This window comes from Ostrea edulis, chromosome 5 (assembly GCF_947568905.1).
Source record: "Ostrea edulis chromosome 5, xbOstEdul1.1, whole genome shotgun sequence".
NCBI classification, from domain to species: domain Eukaryota; kingdom Metazoa; phylum Mollusca; class Bivalvia; order Ostreida; family Ostreidae; genus Ostrea; species Ostrea edulis.
In genome coordinates, this window is record NC_079168.1 from 88,164,099 (window position 1) to 88,184,868 (window position 20,770).

The 20,770-nt window shown below is 32.8% G+C and overlaps 1 protein-coding gene across 2 annotated transcripts in view; it reads left to right on the forward strand.

Moving 5' to 3' along the window:
* The window catches only part of LOC125651004 (fibroblast growth factor receptor 4-like), a 45,355-nt gene extending 25,336 nt beyond the window's left edge, over positions 1-20,019 (forward strand). For both annotated transcript variants that reach the window (XM_048879603.2, XM_048879604.2), the window contains exons 12-17: positions 4,890-5,048; positions 5,771-5,939; positions 12,029-12,179; positions 13,250-13,505; positions 14,310-14,406; positions 17,121-20,019. In XM_048879603.2, the coding sequence (XP_048735560.1) occupies positions 4,890-5,048; positions 5,771-5,939; positions 12,029-12,179; positions 13,250-13,505; positions 14,310-14,406; positions 17,121-17,505 (1,217 nt within the window). In that variant the 3' untranslated portion in view covers positions 17,506-20,019. The remainder of the gene's footprint in view (positions 1-4,889; positions 5,049-5,770; positions 5,940-12,028; positions 12,180-13,249; positions 13,506-14,309; positions 14,407-17,120) is intronic.
* The last annotated feature ends 751 nt before the right edge of the window (positions 20,020-20,770 follow it).

Consider the following 20,770-nt stretch of genomic DNA (forward strand, 5'->3'; position numbering starts at 1 on the left):
TGCAGCATTATTATGTACATATAGGTATCAGAACAGAATTATTATATACATATAGTTATTAGGACAACATTATTATATACATATAGTTATCAGTGCAGCATTATTATATATACATATAGTTATCAGTGCAGCATTATATATACATGTAGTTATCAGTGCAGCATTATTACATATACATGTAGGTATCAGGACAGCATTATTATATACATGTAGTTATCAGTGCAGCATTATTATATATACATATAGTTATCAGTGCAGCATTATATATACATATATTTATCAGTGCAGCATTATTATATATACATATAGTTATCAGTGCAGCATTATTATATATACATATAGTTATCAGTGCAGCATTATATATACATGTAGTTATCAGTGCAGCATTATTATATATACATATAGTTATCAGTGCAGCATTATATATACATATAGTTATCAGTGCAGCATTATTATATATACATGTAGGTATCAGGACAGCATTATTATATATACATATAGTTATCAGGACAGCATTATTATATATACATATAGTTATCAGTGCATCATTATATATACATGTAGTTATCAGTGCAGCATTATTATATATACATATAGTTATCAGTGCAGCATTATATATACATATAGTTATCAGTGCAGCATTATTATATATACATGTAGTTATCATGACAGCATTATTATATACATATAGTTATCATTACAGCATTATTATATACATGTAGTTATTAGGACAGCATTATTATATACATGTAGTTATCATGACAGCATTATTACATATACATATAGTTATCAGGACAGCATTATTATATACATGTAGTTATCATGACAGCATTATTATATACATATAGTTATCAGGACAGCATTATTATATACATATAGTTATCATGACAGCATTATTATATATACATGTAGTTATCAGTGCAGCATTATTATATATACATATAGTTATCAGGACAGCATTATTATATATACATGTAGTTATCAGGGCAGCATTATTATATACATATAGTTATCAGTGCAGCATTATTATATACATGTAGTTATCAGTGCAGCATTATTATATATACATATAGTTATCAGGACAGCATTATTATATATACATGTAGTTATCAGGGCAGCATTATATATACATATAGTTATCAGTGCAGCATTATTATATATACATATAGTTATCAGGACAGCATTATATATACATATAGTTATCAGTGCAGCATTATTATATACATGTAGTTATCAGTGCAGCATTATTATATACATAGTTATCATGACAGCATTATTATATACATATAGTTATCATGACAGCATTATTATATACATAGTTATCATGACAGCATTATTATATACATATAGTTATCATGACAACATTATTATATACATAGTTATCATGACAGCATTATTATATACATATAGTTATCAGGACAGCATTATTATATACATATAGTTATCAGTGCAGCATTATTATATACATGTAGTTATCAGTGCAGCATTATTATATATACATATAGTTATCAGGACAGCATTATTATATATACATGTAGTTATCAGGGCAGCATTATATATACATATAGTTATCAGTGCAGCATTATTATATATACATATAGTTATCAGGACAGCATTATATATACATATAGTTATCAGTGCAGCATTATTATATATACATGTAGTTATCAGTGCAGCATTATTATATACATAGTTATCATGACAGCATTATTATATACATATAGTTATCATGACAGCATTATTATATACATAGTTATCATGACAGCATTATTATATACATATAGTTATCAGGACAGCATTATTATATACATATAGTTATCAGTGCAGCATTATTATATACATGTAGTTATCAGTGCAGCATTATTATATATACATATAGGTATCAGGACAGCATTATTATATATACATGTAGTTATCAGGACAGCATTATTATATACATATAGTTATCAGGACAGCATTATTATATATACATGTAGTTATCAGGGCAGCATTATATATACATGTAGTTATCAGTGCAGCATTATTATATATACATATAGTTATCAGGACAGCATTATATATACATATAGTTATCAGTGCAGCATTATTATATATACATGTAGTTATCAGTGCAGCATCATTATATATACATATAGTTATCAGGACAGCATTATTATATATACATGTAGTTATCAGGGCAGCATTATATATACATGTAGTTATCAGTGCAGCATTATTACATATACATGTAGGTATCAGGACAGCATTATTATATATACATATAGTTATCAGGGCAGCATTATATATACATGTAGTTATCAGTGCAGCATTATTATATACATAATTATTAGGACAACATTATTATATACATATAGTTATCAGTGCAGCATTATTATATATACATATAGTTATCAGTGCAGCATTATATATACATGTAGTTATCAGTGCAGCATTATTACATATACATATAGGTATCAGGACAGCATTATTATATACATATAGTTATCAGTGCAGCATTATATATACATGTAGTTATCAGTGCAGCATCATTATATATACATATAGGTATCAGGACAGCATTATTATATACATGTAGTTATCAGTGCAGCATTATTACATATACATATAGTTATCAGTGCAGCATTATTACATATACATGTAGGTATCAGGACAGCATTATTATATACATGTAGTTATTAGGACAGCATTGATATTATATATACATATAGTTATCAGTGAAGAATTAAGTGTATGTAACAATTCTTATAAAAGATTTAAACAATGGTTGTGTAATATAAGAGATCAAAGTTGTGTAGGTTTTGATTCGATTTGTGACAGTCGGTTAATGGGAGAATGTATTTCGTTGTTCAGGCTCAGGTGCTCTCTGATGCTTTTCTTATATTTCCCTTTGCACAGTCAGAAAAAAGAAAGATTCTTTTGTTGTAACCAGAGTCTTCAGGTTCTGGGATTGTGATTATCCTGTTACAAAAGAAGCCACACTTCAAGCTTCTAAGCATGACCAGACCCTGTTGGGTAGATCATTTGGGATCGGTGTTGAGCTGAGGAATTTTCATTCTTGTTGCCTTATAATACGTGTGTGGGACAACAAAATTTCGAACAAGTTTTTTTTCCGCCCCAGATTGTTTCCTCGCTAGCATACATGCCACAAAGACTAGGAGAGAGTCAGCCTTGTCCAGGAATGTGAACAATAATGACTTAAATCAAACCTCGAAAATAAAACTTGCATGTATGTTTTTATGCAGCTTGTAATTTTGCACTGTCTGCACCTCAGTGCTGTCACTCTGGCAAATCATCTCTGAGTATATCCTGGAATCTTCTAATTCATTACCCGAGTCCTTTAAAGCAAAATTTCATTCAGGTATTAAGTGTCATATAGGACAGTTTAATGATGGGATGGATATAGAAGTTCGAAAATGTAAGATCAACCATTTGATTTCAGCTAGAATATATTACAATAATTAATCTTGTACCTCCTGATAAAGAATACAGATCCTGTTTGTCATCCAGCAGGTTTTTTGGCACTGGGCCTTGTTAACAATTCATGTGCCCCTCCGGCTTCCGTTTTTATTCAGTGTAACGTTACTCACATTTAATAGTCATATAACTTGAAGTATCCTGGGGAGCACAGGAAGTTTCCACCTCAGTTGTCTCCCTTTGATTTTGGCAGGCACTGATAACAATGCCCTAAGTCATACCTATGCATACATTTTAGCAAGTGGGAGAGTTCATATGTTATGTCAGAAATAGCTCAATGCATCATAACAACATCTTCAATAGCTTGGCTATATTTCTTAATGTGATTTGTAGACTTATTGTGGAGAGTGAGAAAAAAAATCAACTTGTTGATTTTAAAAATTGCATGTAGAAAATAAAAACCCGTTCATGTTGTGTTTTGATATTTTTGTGTCAGTATGATGTTGTTTTCTTTGTGTAATTATTATGTGGGTAACGCTGTGCTCATTAGAAACATATTAGAGACACAGCAATACAGCCTATTGCCCTTTTTGTGTACTTGTTTGTTTGAAAACACAGAGAGAGAAAAAAACTAGACTCAATCTTGTTAGTTTCATCGCTTTCTTCCCTGATTACGAAATACCCACAAATAATTACAAAAGAGGAACAAACAAGGCTTTTCATTTACGTAAGTCTGCCTGAACAATTTGATGTTTAAAAACATGCTGCGTTTTCAGGTCTTAATTGAGTACAGTGAAAAAAGTCTGCGGTGAAATTTAAGAAAATCCTGATAATATGCATCCCAGCAAAGAAAAGACTTTACTTTGACGTAAATGTCATCATGACTCAAAGATTGAATAAAGGAATATGCAAAACTTTTTACATCACAAAATTTGTTTTAATGGCCTTCAAAAAGAGAATTATATTATAAAATTGTACAAGTCTTTGATTTTTGTGAAGTAGACATCATAACATGAAATCATTTTGTTATGTCCTCTCTTGGGTACGAACTAAAGCTCTAGACCTAAAATTGTGAACAATGCTTGGATATTTGCTAAAGAGTTTTAGAATTATATTGCAGTTAATTGCTATAATTGTAATGATCTCTGGTGATATGAAATAGAAATATTCACATTTACCTTTGTTTTGTCAGTAATAAACCTGTCTTGTTTCAATGTATTTTATTTCTAAAAAGCATGACCTTTCAAACCAACATAAAAACTTATTCGTTGATTACAGGAATTATCTCATATTTCCATTCATTATATACCCCCAAACAACCTAGACATTTATTCATTGTATAGAAGACTCCAACATCGTAGCTTTTGATCAGTTATAATATAATTAATACATATCCGAAGATTTACTGAACATGAAACTGTTCATCTTATAAACACAGAAACTGTTTTAGTGTGTAACTTCATTATTGTACACAGGTAAAGTGGATTATTCCAATCAGTTATTGGTAATAAGTGATGAGTGGGAGCTCGACCCTCGCCTCCTCAAATTCAGCAGTCCCATTGGTCAGGGGGCTTTTGGGAAAGTGGTGACTGGTTACTATGAGAACCAACGAGTAGCCATCAAATTAGTGAGAGGTGAGTTCGATCAATGCGCAGTATCAAACACTAATAAGATACTATTTTGATTGTAATAATTCATGCACATATATCTTAACAAGTTTTTAATTTGTTTTCTGTTAATGCAGAAAAATGTAGTTTATATCTTAATTTATTGCCAACATTTCTTTATCTAGGGAGTAAAAAGGAGCAGAAAATATGTATTTTTCCTGTAATTGCAGTTCTCTATGTGAAACAGTTGTTTTTAATCAATGAAGGAAGCAGGTGTTCAACTTCTAGAAACTAGATAGGAACATCCTGATAATTTTGAAATAAATGACATTTAATGCTAACAAAGTGATCTCTCGTAAGGTTGTAAACTTTGGTGTGAACGGGTAACCAGCCTGTTGTGCCTCGGTGCGTTTAAATCTATCTTTTTTATTATTTTTTCTTTTAGAGAGATAACCAGGAAAAATTTCCCATTTGTTGAATCTTTATTTATTTGAATTTACAATTATTTTTTTTGTTTACTAAATCTTAACTTTTCTTCTGAAGGAATTTAAAACAAAATATTTCTCCGAATAAAGCACACATTCATTGATTAAATAAATCTGCCGTAAAAGAATTATTAATATTAATGATTGTAGCTTTGTACATCAAGCTTCCTTAAAATGCCTACAATGTTAGAACCACAACAGATTTTGTTATAAGCATTTTGTAAGACTGAAAATAAAATAATAAAGCATTTTTTAACATTGCAGATAGTGCACCGTTATCCTACAAAGAAGACCTTCTGGCAGAAATCAACTTGATGAAGAGAATTGGCTCCCATCCTAACATTGTTTCCATGTCAGGGGCCTGTACTCTGTCTGAACCGATAGCTCTGGTCATGGAGTATGTCCCTTATGGAAACCTTCAAAATTTTCTGAAGTAAGTATAAGTACGGTTTATTTAAGAAAAGGACAGCAGATACTGAAAAAAATATGCTATGGAAATTTTTGAAATATTTTGTACGTTGGGTCTGTTGTTACATGCATGTCCATAACGGTGTCAGATGTCACCAAATAACGGTGTCAGATGTCACCAAATAACGGTGTCAGATGTCACCAAAAAATGTCCTTATTCCTTATTTTTTCATTCAACTAGAAGCTACATCTTTTATCTGTGGATCATATTATTATATAGTTACATTTCCTATGGTTTTGCATTTGATCATCTTCACAAATTGTAATGATAGCTATTTCCTCATGAATGTGCTGCAGTTGTGAACATTATGCACTAATTAATGTAATAATTAATGGCTGGGAAGTCTGATAGAAATGAAAGCAGAATATGATTATAAAAAATTTATTTTGTGCTTCAAAAGTATGCCAGCGTGAAGCATCACAGTTCATACTTTCATGTATTTTCAAAAATGAAATTTTCTTAATTAAATATAATTTTCCCTATATTATTTCATAAAAAAAATATCATATCTAGATTTTAACCATAAATTCAATTTTGGTTCAAATCTCATGAAAACGGATAATTAAATGTACTTTTACACATTTGAAGGAAAATGATGAATCATGGCAGTGAAATTTCATGCCTCCAATTTCATATGTGATGATAATAAATTGTGATGTCAAAATTCAAGTTAACATTTTTTAAATTTTTAAATCATAAAGATAATTTTTTAACTTCAACGTTAAAGTGAAACAATTATGCTGTAGTGAATCTTTGATACAATCTTTCCCAGCTAGACAGATTTGAAGTGAATTGGATGAGATATGTAGAAGCTAATTAAAGACTTCAAAATGTGATTTTTATATAAAATATATAGAGAAATATTTACCAACTGTTGATTGTGTTATATTGAAATTCATTGCATTATATGACATACAATTGAGTGATGAATTTGCCCCCCCCCCCCCCCCCCCCCCCCCCCCCCCCCCCCCCCCCCCCCGCATCATCTACAGGTTTTCATGAAATTGGTAGATTTCATAATATATTATACATTTGTATAATCATGATTTATTTCATTGTGAAAAAATTGTGATGTAGAGCTTTTTACCATGTTAGATTTTTCTTTTTTTTGTGTGTGTGTGTATATGAGAAACGTTTGAGTTTTTTCTTTACATAGTACATGCAGGCCAGGACTATACAAATATAAAGGTTCTGAAATGAATTATTCTTAAATAGATGTGTAAATAAAATCTATGAAATGGTGAAGAAATATATGGTAAATAATATTTCAACAAGATTGTAAAGAATATAACCATGTTCATAGATAATTACACTAGCTTGATGATGTAAACATTAATTAGACTAATGGCAGACCCCTTAAGCAGACTCTATCTCTCTTAACAAACCTACTCTTTTTTAAAGTCATTGCTAATTTAAAACTGTCCTTTGAGATCTTGGGGCACTGTAAAAAGAGTCTCTACCTTTGAAAATATCTTTGATAGTTGATGCCCACGAGAGGGTGCATCTGAAGTCAGAGCTAGGGATTTATTGGATGGTATCAAGGTGTTGATTCTCAAAGGCAGCAACTCAAATTTGTTTCATTAACTAGAACTTGAAATTAAAGGAACTGAAGAATGGTAATACCAGTCATACCCAGGGAAATTCTGCAGGTCAGATGAACTTAGAAATGTGGGTCAGTGAATGTGATTGATGAGGTAATTGTAATGGAACCAAGGCAGTTTTAATTAACCCAACAGACTCTAGTAATTCAAGTTATCGGTGGTGTAGTACTGAAAGGTAATAGGAAAATGGCACTTGCAGTAATTAAGAGGTTGGAACAAGAGAAAGGCTCCACAGTGAAGGTGCCTTATCTTGGACAGATTACCCCATTTTCATAAGCAAAGGCCTCAGCCTCCATCTTGGCTTCTCCTACTGTTTGACTGCTCTGCAGAGTCCGCCAGCCAAAGAACCCTGCCTCCATGCACAATTCTGATATCAAAATAGTTTTTATAAGATGCTTTGCAGGATGCATCAGCTGATTACATCCTAATCACCCCAGAGATTAATCCTGGGGGTAATCCTGGGGGTGTTATTTGCTGATGTGCATTTGGGGCCTGTTCTATGTTGGCACATGGGGCTATTATCACCACAGCAGGCGAGACCACTAACACATGACCCTCTCACAGATAATAAATACCCTCCCCCTGCGGAGCTTGCTGCAAAACTTATGGCCATCTGATTTCTTCTGTTTTGATTGTTTTTATAATTCTAATCTTTTGAAACTATAAACCAATAACTTTCCTATTCTCAGTTGGCCGTCTTATCTCTAAGGGGCCTTAAATTCAGACCATTGGCTTGGGATAATATCCAAATCTTTGAAATAAAATTGTGCCAGTTACCCTTTAACAAGGTTTTAATTGATGCCACACAGTGAATGTACCTACTTATACCAGAGTTCTGTATCAGGTATGACCTCCTAGTACCTGTAGTACAGTGCCTGCCTGTCAGATTATAGTTCATTTGATAGAATTATCTTCACAGCAAAGAGTACTGCTGTTGCACTGATTCATCAGAATCTTATCTTACGTAGTCTGCAATTTCAGTTTTAAAAGTTTAAAGATTTCCATTGAGTGTTACCTTATGTGAAATATGGCGATTAAAATCTTTTTTCAATTATTTTTTTTTATTATTTTTTTTTTTAAAGATTGCATTAGCTTGTATTCAATGATATTGTCAAAAAACATAATAACCAAAATATAAACTTATTATCCAAATAGTCAATGACAAATAAAAGACCTACTTTTAATTAACATTAGCCATGATTTTATGATGTTTTCAAAATAAAATTTTGTTGTCGTCATGATTCCTTTAAAATGAAAGAAGTTGATTTTGAAATCAACAGTTTGTCAACAGCAACTGAGTAAAGTCATATGACTGTGTGCTCAGAAATCACACTAACATGTCAATGCATGATCTGCGTCCACTAGCTGGGCTGTTTAGTATAACCTTGTATGTTGTTACAGGCCAGGTAATATCTGTTGATTGAGAAGATTATTCAGGGCAGGAAAAGGTTCAGAAAGTCTTTTAACATCACATATCTTGATGGGATCGGTAAATCTCAGCTGTAAGCAGATGTACAGTTTTCTGGCAATGGTTCTTGTTTGTTTGCCTACATTGCAAGGTAGCCATCGTCAATTATATTCTTGTCATAATTTTACCAGCAAATTCTTTTTTACAGAAATGACTCTGTGTTATCTTTATAGCTGCAGACCAAGGGAGCTCACTAATTTCATGCGTAGTTAGACATCTGCAGTGTTCCTCTATGTTCCCTTGTTTTAATCAATGTGGTTCCAGAATCATTAGCCTTCATTTACCTTTAACAATTGGCAATGTATTTTTGGTGAAGGAATTGTTTTTGACTCGTTTCAAAAATGATTGAAAGTATTTTTTCAGAAGATAATTAAAAGCAAAATGTTAAAGTAATTGTTCTTGAAGGTTCAACAAATAATTAAGCGTGTGTAGAACATTTGGCTTCGACTGTAGCATTTTCTGCACTTTTAATGACTTTGAGCAGCCATCTTTTCACATGGATGAGGTAGTTTGAACTGTTACTTGATGACATGCTACCAGGTACTCTCCATTTTCTTCAAAGTCTGCACTTGAACTTGAGCCCCCTAACAGATGGTTTAGACATCAGTCTGAAGGCTGCAGTGCACAGGGCGAGGTGTATGTCATTTAACATGTTATACAAGAACAAACCAATCCGAAATGTCTAATACCTCAGATTGACTGTGATAGATATTTACCCTGTGGGTGGATTATTGTTTTGGGGATTAACAGATAAAAATGTTTAATTATATAGCTCCAGATATATTCATTCATTCTGGAAAAAAAAATGTTAATTTCACTCCTTTTTAATGACACCTGCTGCAAATAACCTTTTTTTTTTTTAAAAAAATTGATTACAAACTAAACCATAAAATATATATATGAACCATACATCCATTTCTGTTCGTATCAAGTGTCCTTATAGTTGATGTGTTAAATTCACAACTAATTTATCCCTCTATGAAAATAAAAGCACAGTGAAAATAAAGTGTGTGTTATTTAATAATTTAAGTTTTGCAAGTGGGATTTTTTTCTCATTTTGTTAAACATGTACATGTACATGTATCATTTGGGAATTATGTCCATGAATAAAAGAATCCTACATATTTCCTCCATTCTAAGTATTCAGGAAAACCTAATTACACAATAGATAAATCCTTTCATTTTTCAATTAATTCATAAACAGCATGAACATTCTTGGAAAGAAGGAGAAAGGAATGCAATTGACATCAATTAATCCTTTTTGTAACAATGTTGTTGAAACAGCATTTTTGTTCTCCTATATGATGAATGTTCAGTGGTGAGGTGGGTATGCAGAGTCTCCCTATAGCCCTAGCACATCATGTCTGTCAGTCGGACAGTCAGCATCAGAATAATCAGAAATTAACAAGACTCGTAAATCACTCAGCCTATAGCTGCTCTAGCTGATACCCAGCACTCAGCAAAGTCTGCAGAGGGTGTGAGATTCACCTCTATGATATAGCTGATGCTGGCACGAGACCTTAGACACTGCTTCACAGAGAAATATCAAGCTTCTAAAGATTCCATTCCAAGCTTAAAAGTTACCTTTGATTTCATATATTTTTCCAAGTTGCCCAGCACTGTTAGAAGCTGTGCTGCAAAATCCAGTACCTCTATAACAGCAATTGCATGTGGTTCAAGGAACAACCATTAGCTAATAATCTCTATGTAGTTAACTAATATCTAAAATCAAATTAAAAATCTAAAGACTGAAGATTTTCATAAAAATTTGTGTAATTATGCTCCCTATGAACAACAATCTTGGTGTGTTGATATGTCTGTGTAATGCATTCTACTGAATGTGCACAACACTATTTACATGCACGCTGCAGAACTCTTAGAGCAATCCATATTCTGCTGTCTAAAGCATGTCTAAAGCATACCTTCTTTATGCTAGAAATATTTCTTTTTAACTGATTTGGTCAACATAGATACAAACCTGCTATTATGGGGTTATGCAAATTTTTTACTGCAAACCTATACCAGTATCTTTGGAGTTGTTCATAAATTCACCGATGAATCTTGTATATTTAAGTAATTACTATACATGTACATGTACTATGTTATTTAACTTTTCTTCATGCGCTTGCTATTTATCTGTTTTTTCCCCAACAATCCAATTTGCATGACATATTATATATGGTAATATTTGAAAGAACTAAAATACATGTATGTTCAAAACAAAACTTCTTTACAAGAACATTCAAGCTGTAATATGCAAGTACATGTATATTTCTTATCCAAATGTTATATGACATGATATAGAAAGAGTTAGAAATTAAATGTGGGAATTTCAAATGTACGACCAATTCCCACTATAAAGTCAAATTATCCTGATTCTGTATTATCACTTTGTTCATATATATCAATTTTTTGCCACGAATGTGCTATAAATACCCCTGGAAATATACAAATTGGCACCAAGGTTTTTGTTAAATGATATTTAACACTGATCCAAACTGGAACAGAGACATTAAGTGGGTCAGGGTCTGAGAAAATCCATCTCATTAAGGACTTCAGTTTGTAATCATCACTTGTTTACTTACAGTGTTTAGACACTGATTAAAAGATTCCTGCTTATTATTTGAAGACAGACTCATTAAATCTTTAGAAATTTGTGTTTGTCAGACATTGATAATTTGCTACATGAAACACACAGCATCAGTTTAGCTAGGGCTCTTTGGCACTCATGTATTCTCACTAGCTCAGATTCTACCAATGCAATTCAGTAAAAAACACTTTTTTGTGAATTATTTCCAATGCCTACAGTTATTTATAATTATGGTAACCTATATTCAGACTTTTGTTATTTTACTTCGTGACTCCTTACTGTCAGATGGCAGTTGGAATGCTGTCAGACACTGCATCTTGAAATGGGTGAGGCATGTGAACATTTGGAGGTTATACGAGCATTTTCAGAGCATTGTCTTGCTTTTGTCTTTCAGAAAGTGCCGTTTGGAAGGGGACTTTCAGAAAAGCATTGGGCGCTCCAGCGAGGTAGCATACTCACTGATGGATGAAAATGGTGGCATTGACAGTGGAATTATTACCCCGGCCGACATGTTGTCCTTTGCTAGACAAGTTGCCATGGCAATGGCTAGTATATTTTGATAGAACTTTGATAAGGAAGTTATTGCCCTTGACTGAGACTCAGTTTGTTTTAATTTCACCAATGCAATCTAACTATGTTGTCAGACTTGAAATTTTTTGATAGATTATCTATTTATATTGAGATAAATATTCAGCTGCCTTTCAAAAACTGTGTTGTCCCCTCCAAAAACCAGCTTCTTTAATTTCACTTAAAAATTATATGTTCATTTCAGAAAGTGGGTTTTATAATCATTTAAATGGGTACATCTTTTTCCCATGTAAAAGCACAACAATTATAGCTGTCTGACCCACATTCCTTTCCAACTTTTCTATAATTTCTGGAAATTATCTTTCATGTTTTCATTTTAAACTTGAACACAAAAATCTCACCATAACACTTTATAGTGATCCCCACAAGACACAAAATCTTCAAATCAGAAACCTGAAATGCAGGCTATCCGATATGATGTTGCCAAAGTATGTCTTCTGCATTCTAGACTTGTTTTGTTTTGTGTTCTTGTACAGTTTTACTATACATTCTATCAACAAGGAGATAAAATCTGAGCAATGAAAATACCAGAGCAAATCTTCATAAAATTCAACCACAACATTGGATGTAGGCTGTTTCAACATGTCTTCTGAAGACCATGTCTGCCAACTGATATTACATATTTAGACCGTTTCATGTTCCTGGAATTTTATCATAAATTTATCTACCTTTGAGTACCTTTTGTTTGATTTTATTTGGTTCATGAGTTCAAAACAGATAACATGCTAGCAATGGAACCTCAAATACATTCGAAAGACCTACATCATTTTGAGTTTATTATAAGAAAGTAATGCACATTCAGCCAAATTATCAAGTGAAGTGTGCACGCTTTTTTTCTTGTTTCAGAATTCTCTTCATGTATTTTTATTGTATTTTCTCCAAAGTCTGGTACTGAATCTAAGATTCATGTTTAGGCAATCAGCAAAGTATATACTTCAGTGTTTTCTCCTATTTTTACATAAATTTGAAATTTTATACTGAAATATTTTTATCACAGTCTTCAATAATCTTTCTATTTTGTCTTTAGGAGTACTTGGCAGCAAAGAAATATGTCCACCGTGACTTGGCAGCAAGAAACATCCTCTTGGGTTACGACAAAGTTGTCAAAGTCTGTGATTTTGGTTTGTCGCGAGACATTTATAATGATAACCAGTACCACAAAATTACCAGTGGCAAGCTCCCTTTGAAATGGATGGCCATTGAATCTCTGAGGGACCGCATTTTCACCACTCAGAGTGATGTCTGGTCCTTTGGTATTCTCATGTGGGAGATCATCACCATGGGTAAGGGGAATGTTTGTTTGAGAATTAAAGCTAGCAGGCATGTATAAGATGAGAGTCACCACAAAGAGAAATATCTCTTCACAAATGGACATACAAAGTGTATTTACAAATGCAATGTCAAGTCTGATGCACGTTATGTCGGTATTCAGTTATTGAATTGTATGTTAAAAACTGACATCCCCACAGCAGAACCGCTACTGCAAACCATCATGCATGCAATATCACACACACTGCGTGTACTTCACACTAATAATGCACTTAACACATTGTGCACTTAACATTACATGCACTTAACACTTTGTGCACTTAACACTACATGTATCCAACACTATGTGCACTTAATACTACTTACATTTAACACTACATGCACTTAACACAATTACTGTATAATTAACAAGTGTACTAAAACATCCTGTGTACTTAACACCAAGTGCACTTAACACTACTTGTATCTAACACTACATGCACTTAAAACACTACATGCACTTAAACACTACATGCACTTAACACTACATGCACTTAACACTACATGCACTTAAACACTACATGCACTTAAAGCACTTAACACTACATGCACTTAACACTACATGCACTTAACACTACATGCACTTAACACTACATGTACATAAATATCTCTTTCCAGGTATATGCAGTGTCTTGTATTAGAATTTTGGTCATCTTAAACCATTGATTATTCACTATATATTTTGATGGATTTATAAATTTATTGTCGGACTGCCCTCCTTCTCTAACTATAGGTTTCCAGTGTTAAGAGAGTGTTTCACATATGTTCCTTTTTGACAGGTGGCTCCCCCTATCCAAACATAGCTTTAGCAGACCTCTACTACGTTCTAGCCAATGGTTACAGGATGGAGAGACCCAGTAATTGTTCATCAGAACTGTAAGTTAAAAAATCTGCATACAAAACATTTTATTGCATCATTCAATTCATCAGATTCTGAAACATATGCTAAGGGTCATCTGTCTTTACAAGGTCAGACCCAGTAATGGGTGTAGTTTACTCAGTGCAGGTTGTGTACAGGCACCGTACTGGCCCACTATCAACTGAGGCTTGTATGTTTTATCTTCTTTCTCCTTTAAAGCTAATTGGATTAGGGTGTTTTTCAATCACTCTGTCTTCAAACATTTCTCCTCTGAGCTCAGTGACTTTAGATCTAGTTTGTTTACCTCAGCACTTATCACACAGTCGACCAATGCAAATTAACTCAATTTGATTTGACGGATGAAATTTTTGGCAGACAGACTGACAAGGTGCTGGAACTCTACACAGGAAATGTGATAAAATGTCTCAGCAGGTGTGGGTCTTAACAAAACCCAGCTTAAAGCAAATCTCTCATATAAATCTCTTTATAGAGTTGCATTGTTCTCCCTGTCTGCAGCTAAAGATTCCTAGACAATCACCTGGGTCTTCAACCTCAAACTGTCACCACCATATGTCTTCTAAGAATCATGGATCATCCCGATTGGACTGCATGTCCATAATTTTTTGTTATGACTGCATGCTATTTGTGCTAATTTCCATTTTTACTTCTGATTGTCAAGGTCATCTTCACTCATCATCTTGTACTCTTCGTCTCTTATCACCTTCACATGTAAAGCCTTCCTAGTTCTTCTATCTAGGTCTTAATTTTTGTCCATTTGCATTAGATCTTTTGCCAACTTTGATGTTACTCAAACAAGCTGCAATCATATTGTAACATTATTTGGCAGATTTAATGTGCAGTGAAATATGAGGTCATAAAAGTTGTTGATTTACAAGTTGCAGGGAAAAAAGGGTTACAAAAGTCACAAGGTTTAGAAATGATCCACATTATTATCAAAGTGAAACTGATTAAAATTTTATCAACTTCTTTTAATTTTTCTTCTTACATGCTACATCATAATCCTTCTATTTTAAAAGAAAAGAAAAACACATCTGGTTCAATTTTTTCTTGCCAAAGCAACAATAATACCAAGAGGATTTGAACAATGAATTGTTATGTAACAAAACATACTGTTTGAAAGATCACACCCAGTTGTAAATCTAATCTTTTAGATATTTTTTGTATGCCAGAGTTTGGTTTTTGGTGTTTTTTTTGACAATCTATCAGTTAATATTTGACTGGTTAAGTACTGGCTGTGTGTTCATGGGAAATTTAATTCCAGTGACCTTATCTAGCAAGTTTTAGTATAGATCTTCAAAGTATATGTAGAGGTATATTAGATTCAAACAGTACTTGACTATTTAGGTTCTGTATAACAAGTACTTGACTATTCTGGTACAGTATAACAAGTACTTGACTATTCTGTTACAGTATAACCTGTACTTGACTATTCTGGTACAGTATAACCTGTACTTGACTATTCTGGTACAGTATAACCTGTACTTGACTATTCTGGTACAGTATAACCTGTATAGATGGACAACTGTTTTGTCCCTCCTTGGTTATACAATGTAATTCAAATACAGTAAAACTTTGATATAGCGAATTTCTGGGGACCCTCTATAAAAATTCGCTATAAGCGTAATTCGCTATACGTTTATAGCGAATTCATAATTCAAATATAACGAATTCGTTATAAAACTGATTTGTTCTACATGTATATCAGTTCTATTAGAAAGCACCAATCGATATACTTGCGTTTGTATTGTCTTTAAAAGAAATGAAGTCTATATATTTTCGAGAAGAAATATTTTTATACAAGAAATTTTTGGAAAAAAATGCAAACATAAATTTTGTAATAAGTGTGGAACCTTTCTGTCAATGGAAAACAATTGTTAAAAATCACAAAGAGTTTAAAATGAAAAAAATAAATTCATTATAAAAGGTGATTTTTACGTTCATTTTTAATTCAAGGGGAATAGGAATTTATTTCATTATATCCGTAAATTCGCTATATCCGTGTTCGTTATAGACGCAGATTTTTATATAGAATATATAAAGAATTTACCGGGGAAATCGTTTTCACTTCGCTATAGCCGTAATTTCGCTATATCCGTGTTCGCTATATTCGAGTTTTACTGTATCCCTAATTCAGAAAATCTCCATCAATGTGTTAAATATAATAGTAAACAGTGTAATTGTTTTAATAGATTTTATACGATTCCATTTTTTAAAAAAACATTGATGAAAGCCTCCCATGGAGATCGACATCAGTTAAGACATGTATACGCTTTATATCAAACAGTTTATTTATCAGTCTGAATATATGCTGTTGTAAGGATATCTTGGAATTTACTGGTACTTGTTTCTCTCAACTTGAGGTGAAATTAAGAATTTCAAAGGTCTTTTTATCAGTAGATGTATTATTTTCACCTTAAAAATAGTCTTCACTTTCATTATCAGTATTTGAATAAAAAACTTGAGTCTATCTCTGTTTTTCTTGCTGAAAACTTAGCTATACTTTGGTTTAGTTTTGATAAGTTATTCAAGATTTGATTCAAAGCAGTCAATCAAATATTGCATGCAATCTCAACAAAGAGCACTTATCTGAAAAATGTGACAAATGCAATAAAAATCAAAGTGAAGGGAAAAAAATAATGATTGAAAGTTTTCATTAATTTTGCTTGTGTTTTGTACTTATATCAAATTATTTTTGCCATTCCCTTTACAGATATACCATCATGCGTCAATGCTGGATAGAAATTCCCTCCGAGCGTCCAAATTTTACAGACTTGAGAATTCAAATTGAACAGTTGTTGTCCAGAGACAGAAATTATTTAGATTTAGATAACATAGATGCTCCATTGTCGACATCAGAAAGCAGTAGTTCTCCCAAATCTGATGATTCTGACTCTATGTCTCTGCTCAACACGCGACCCTCTGCTCACAGAGTGATTCCTGGGCAATCACAGAGACAAGGAACCAATTCACCGAGCACCAGTCAATCTGTGCCCCATAAAACAGTTACCATAGCTTCAGACCCTGTGACTGTTGTGTGTATTGAAAATTCAGATCAGTGGTTCATGAGAGGGATGGAATCAGAGAGTTCTACATAACCATATGAGAAGTACATCCTCTGTTTTCTGCATAGCGAGTGACCTTCAATTGACACTGGCTTAAAATAGCACAAAAACCATGAAGTGAGGAAGACTATATACCTGCATCAGGTGACCTCCAATGTGCAACAGTTGTCTAAATTATATTTGACTTTAATAGGCAGACTTGCATTAAATGTGAACTGCTCAATATTGTGCGGTAAATGTATCCAGGCTGTGATAGCACAGAGATATAGCATTCACTGTGCCTGCACTATTGTGCTTGTGCTTCAAGCCAGTGTGTCAGCACGTGGTGGGTGCTTGTAGAAAGACTAAAACTCATCATTCTAATGGCTTGCTGTGATTCATGATTTTCAAGAAAAAATATCATTGTTTGAATTGACAAAATGTAGATCTGTAAATATTTATATATTTATATTTTGCAATAGTAATGTTAATTTATTTTGTTGTTGGGTTCTCCATTTGAAGTGGATGGTTTATTATAGGGCCAGTATACATTCTGTATTTATTATCCAGTATTCAGTACACAAGACTGACTTTATAGACAATAAGCTCAAAAACAAACTGGGTTTTTTTTTCAGCTAAGACTGCTATCATTCATTGTTTTAAAAATATATGAAAAATTATTCAAACCACCCTTTACCTCATTAGCAACCCCCTGTACTTCAGTCTTAAAAGAAGCACCCTTAAAATTTTCCATGCGTGCTGAACTGTGGAGTTCTTCTCGAGTCTGATGGCTCGATTATGGTAAATCTTGCAGTCAGTACACACCTGGAAGGTGAGGGGTATATATATGCTGTCAAATATTAACTATTGGTACACATTTTATCCACAATATTTCTTGTAGATTACAATTGCTCTAATACCCATCTCTTTTTCCATAAAAATTGGCCGGGGTGCTTCTTTGGACTCAAGCAAGGTACATTTGTGTACATGTATATTTGTTATACTTTTATATATGATATATGTCCTATAGAATGCTGATTGTACATCTCAATTTTTTCTGATATGTTCCCATTGTGAAAAAAAATATTGTCTGGTTTAATGAGATTAGTACATTGACATTATTAGGATTCATACTTCAGCATGACCAGCATAAGAAGTTCATGAGGAAGTACTCGTGGAGCGTTAACCTTTACACAGTTGGCAGCATTGCAGCTAAGCATATGTTGATGGCTCTCTCAGATCATGTTGCCCTTAGACCAAGAAACTAATTTGAAAGTTTATGATAGTAAAATGACAGAAGGTACCATATAATATCTTGATATACACAAATCCAATATTGTATGCAATGTGATGAAGGCACTTAGAAACAAAAGGAACTTCCTTGTTGGGATGAACAGAAGTCTGAAATCATAGCATAAATTAATTGTCCTCTCTCAAACACAGCTGTTAGGAAACCAAAACAATTGTCTTTACTGCCTTGGTTGTTTCAGATTTTGGAATAACTTCAAATTTTTGAGTTGTTTTGCATAAACAGAAGGGTGTGAATTTTATCATAAGCTGGTAAACAAGGTGAAAAATTTCTCAATACCGTAAAATAGAAAAATAAATAGAAACGGACCTCTTCAAAAGGAGGTGGAATATGTTTTGTTTATAGTAGGTGTCTTTGTACTGTAAAGCATTGACATACATACCAATATTACATAATCTGTTTTCATTCATAAATACAGTGTAGTTGCATTAAAACAATGAAAGACAACCTCAGGTGAAAATTATTTATCTTCAAGTAAATTCAGTTACTGTATGTTCTAATCTTCATACTTCTACCTATACCATGTACAAAGATATTTTCTACTAGAAATAATTAAACACATCCAAAGCTCAACAAACCATATAAACATGATACACTCCTAGATCACAGCAGTGGAGAATTTTTGTTATTGAGATTTTTCAACAAAGAGAGCCATGTCACAATATATTTCATCAATGGTTCTGTCATTTTCCATGTTCACCATGTTTCATTCATTTTATTCACCTCACATTGTGACACACATTTCATGTACTATAGAAACAAAGACATTATTTTGTCAAATTTTTAGTGAATTTTTGTGACCAGAAATTGACCACATGTTTAGATTTGCAAAACCCTGCTTGAAATGAAATAAATTGTTGCTATTTAGTTTGTATTGGTTATGAAATAAACAATTATCATGTTTATGACTTTTGATTGGACCAAATATTTAAACCTTTCAAATTTGTTTTTAAAATAAGATTCCTTGCTAATAATATTATGTAGCAGTGTTCTATTGGACATGTTTTAAAAAATAACATCTCAGCAATTTAAAATAACTAAATACATTGTTACATTAAACTGCAATTTCTATCCGAGTGTGTTCAGATGATTTTCTTGTTATCTATATAAAGCTGTGTGTTCTGCTGATTTACCTGTGTGTGGACTTTTTTGTCTCCCTTTGTTTACATGACCGTCCACCATTGTCAAGATTGTAAACGATATTCTGTTAATAGTTATTGTATTTCAGGCATTTATAATAAAAGAAAAACAATTCACAATGCATTTACTGGTATGTTATCAGCACATATTTATTATGTGTCGATTTTTTAACTGTAGTGATAAACAATTGAAATTTTGAAAATTTATTTCTGTTTTTCTATGCACGATTTCCTTTTTTCATTTGAATGCGACTGGAGAGGTGCAGCAACTTCATGCACTGGGCTGCTTGCTTCTAAAGTTTTGTATCAAATGTGATTTATCTATATTTAATACAGGAAGGTTCGTCTTGAAACAAAAGGTTATGCTTGCTGCGAAACTTCCTGGGTTTTTTGTCCGATTTAAAGGCGTGTGTTCGACTGCAAATCTTGCCGGTTATCACGTCAGCTGTGCTTTTCCTACACAAGTTATATTCATCAAGAGCACGGTTTCCTTTAATTCATTTAATGTAATGTCATTTTAATTAGGCTTTTCAACTAATATTAAAGAAATATACCGGAACAACCTGCGAGATGCTTATCTAGAAGACAAATTGGGAATCAAAGATACTAAAGATCGCTCACTGGTTTCTGTGACATTTGCGTAATGTATTTTAACGGGTTTCTTTAGAGGAACACCGTCTGGATGCGGACTGATGAAAACAGACAGATAAAACAAACGCACATGAGATTACGAATTTCTCTATTGATGGTCCAGAGATTAGCAAACACGCCGTTTTGCTTGAAAGTGACAGAAATGTCGTCAATTTTATAAAACTTTGAAGAAGTAAAATACTCCAAATGGCACCACAAGCTCTGTAGATTGGCACGTCTA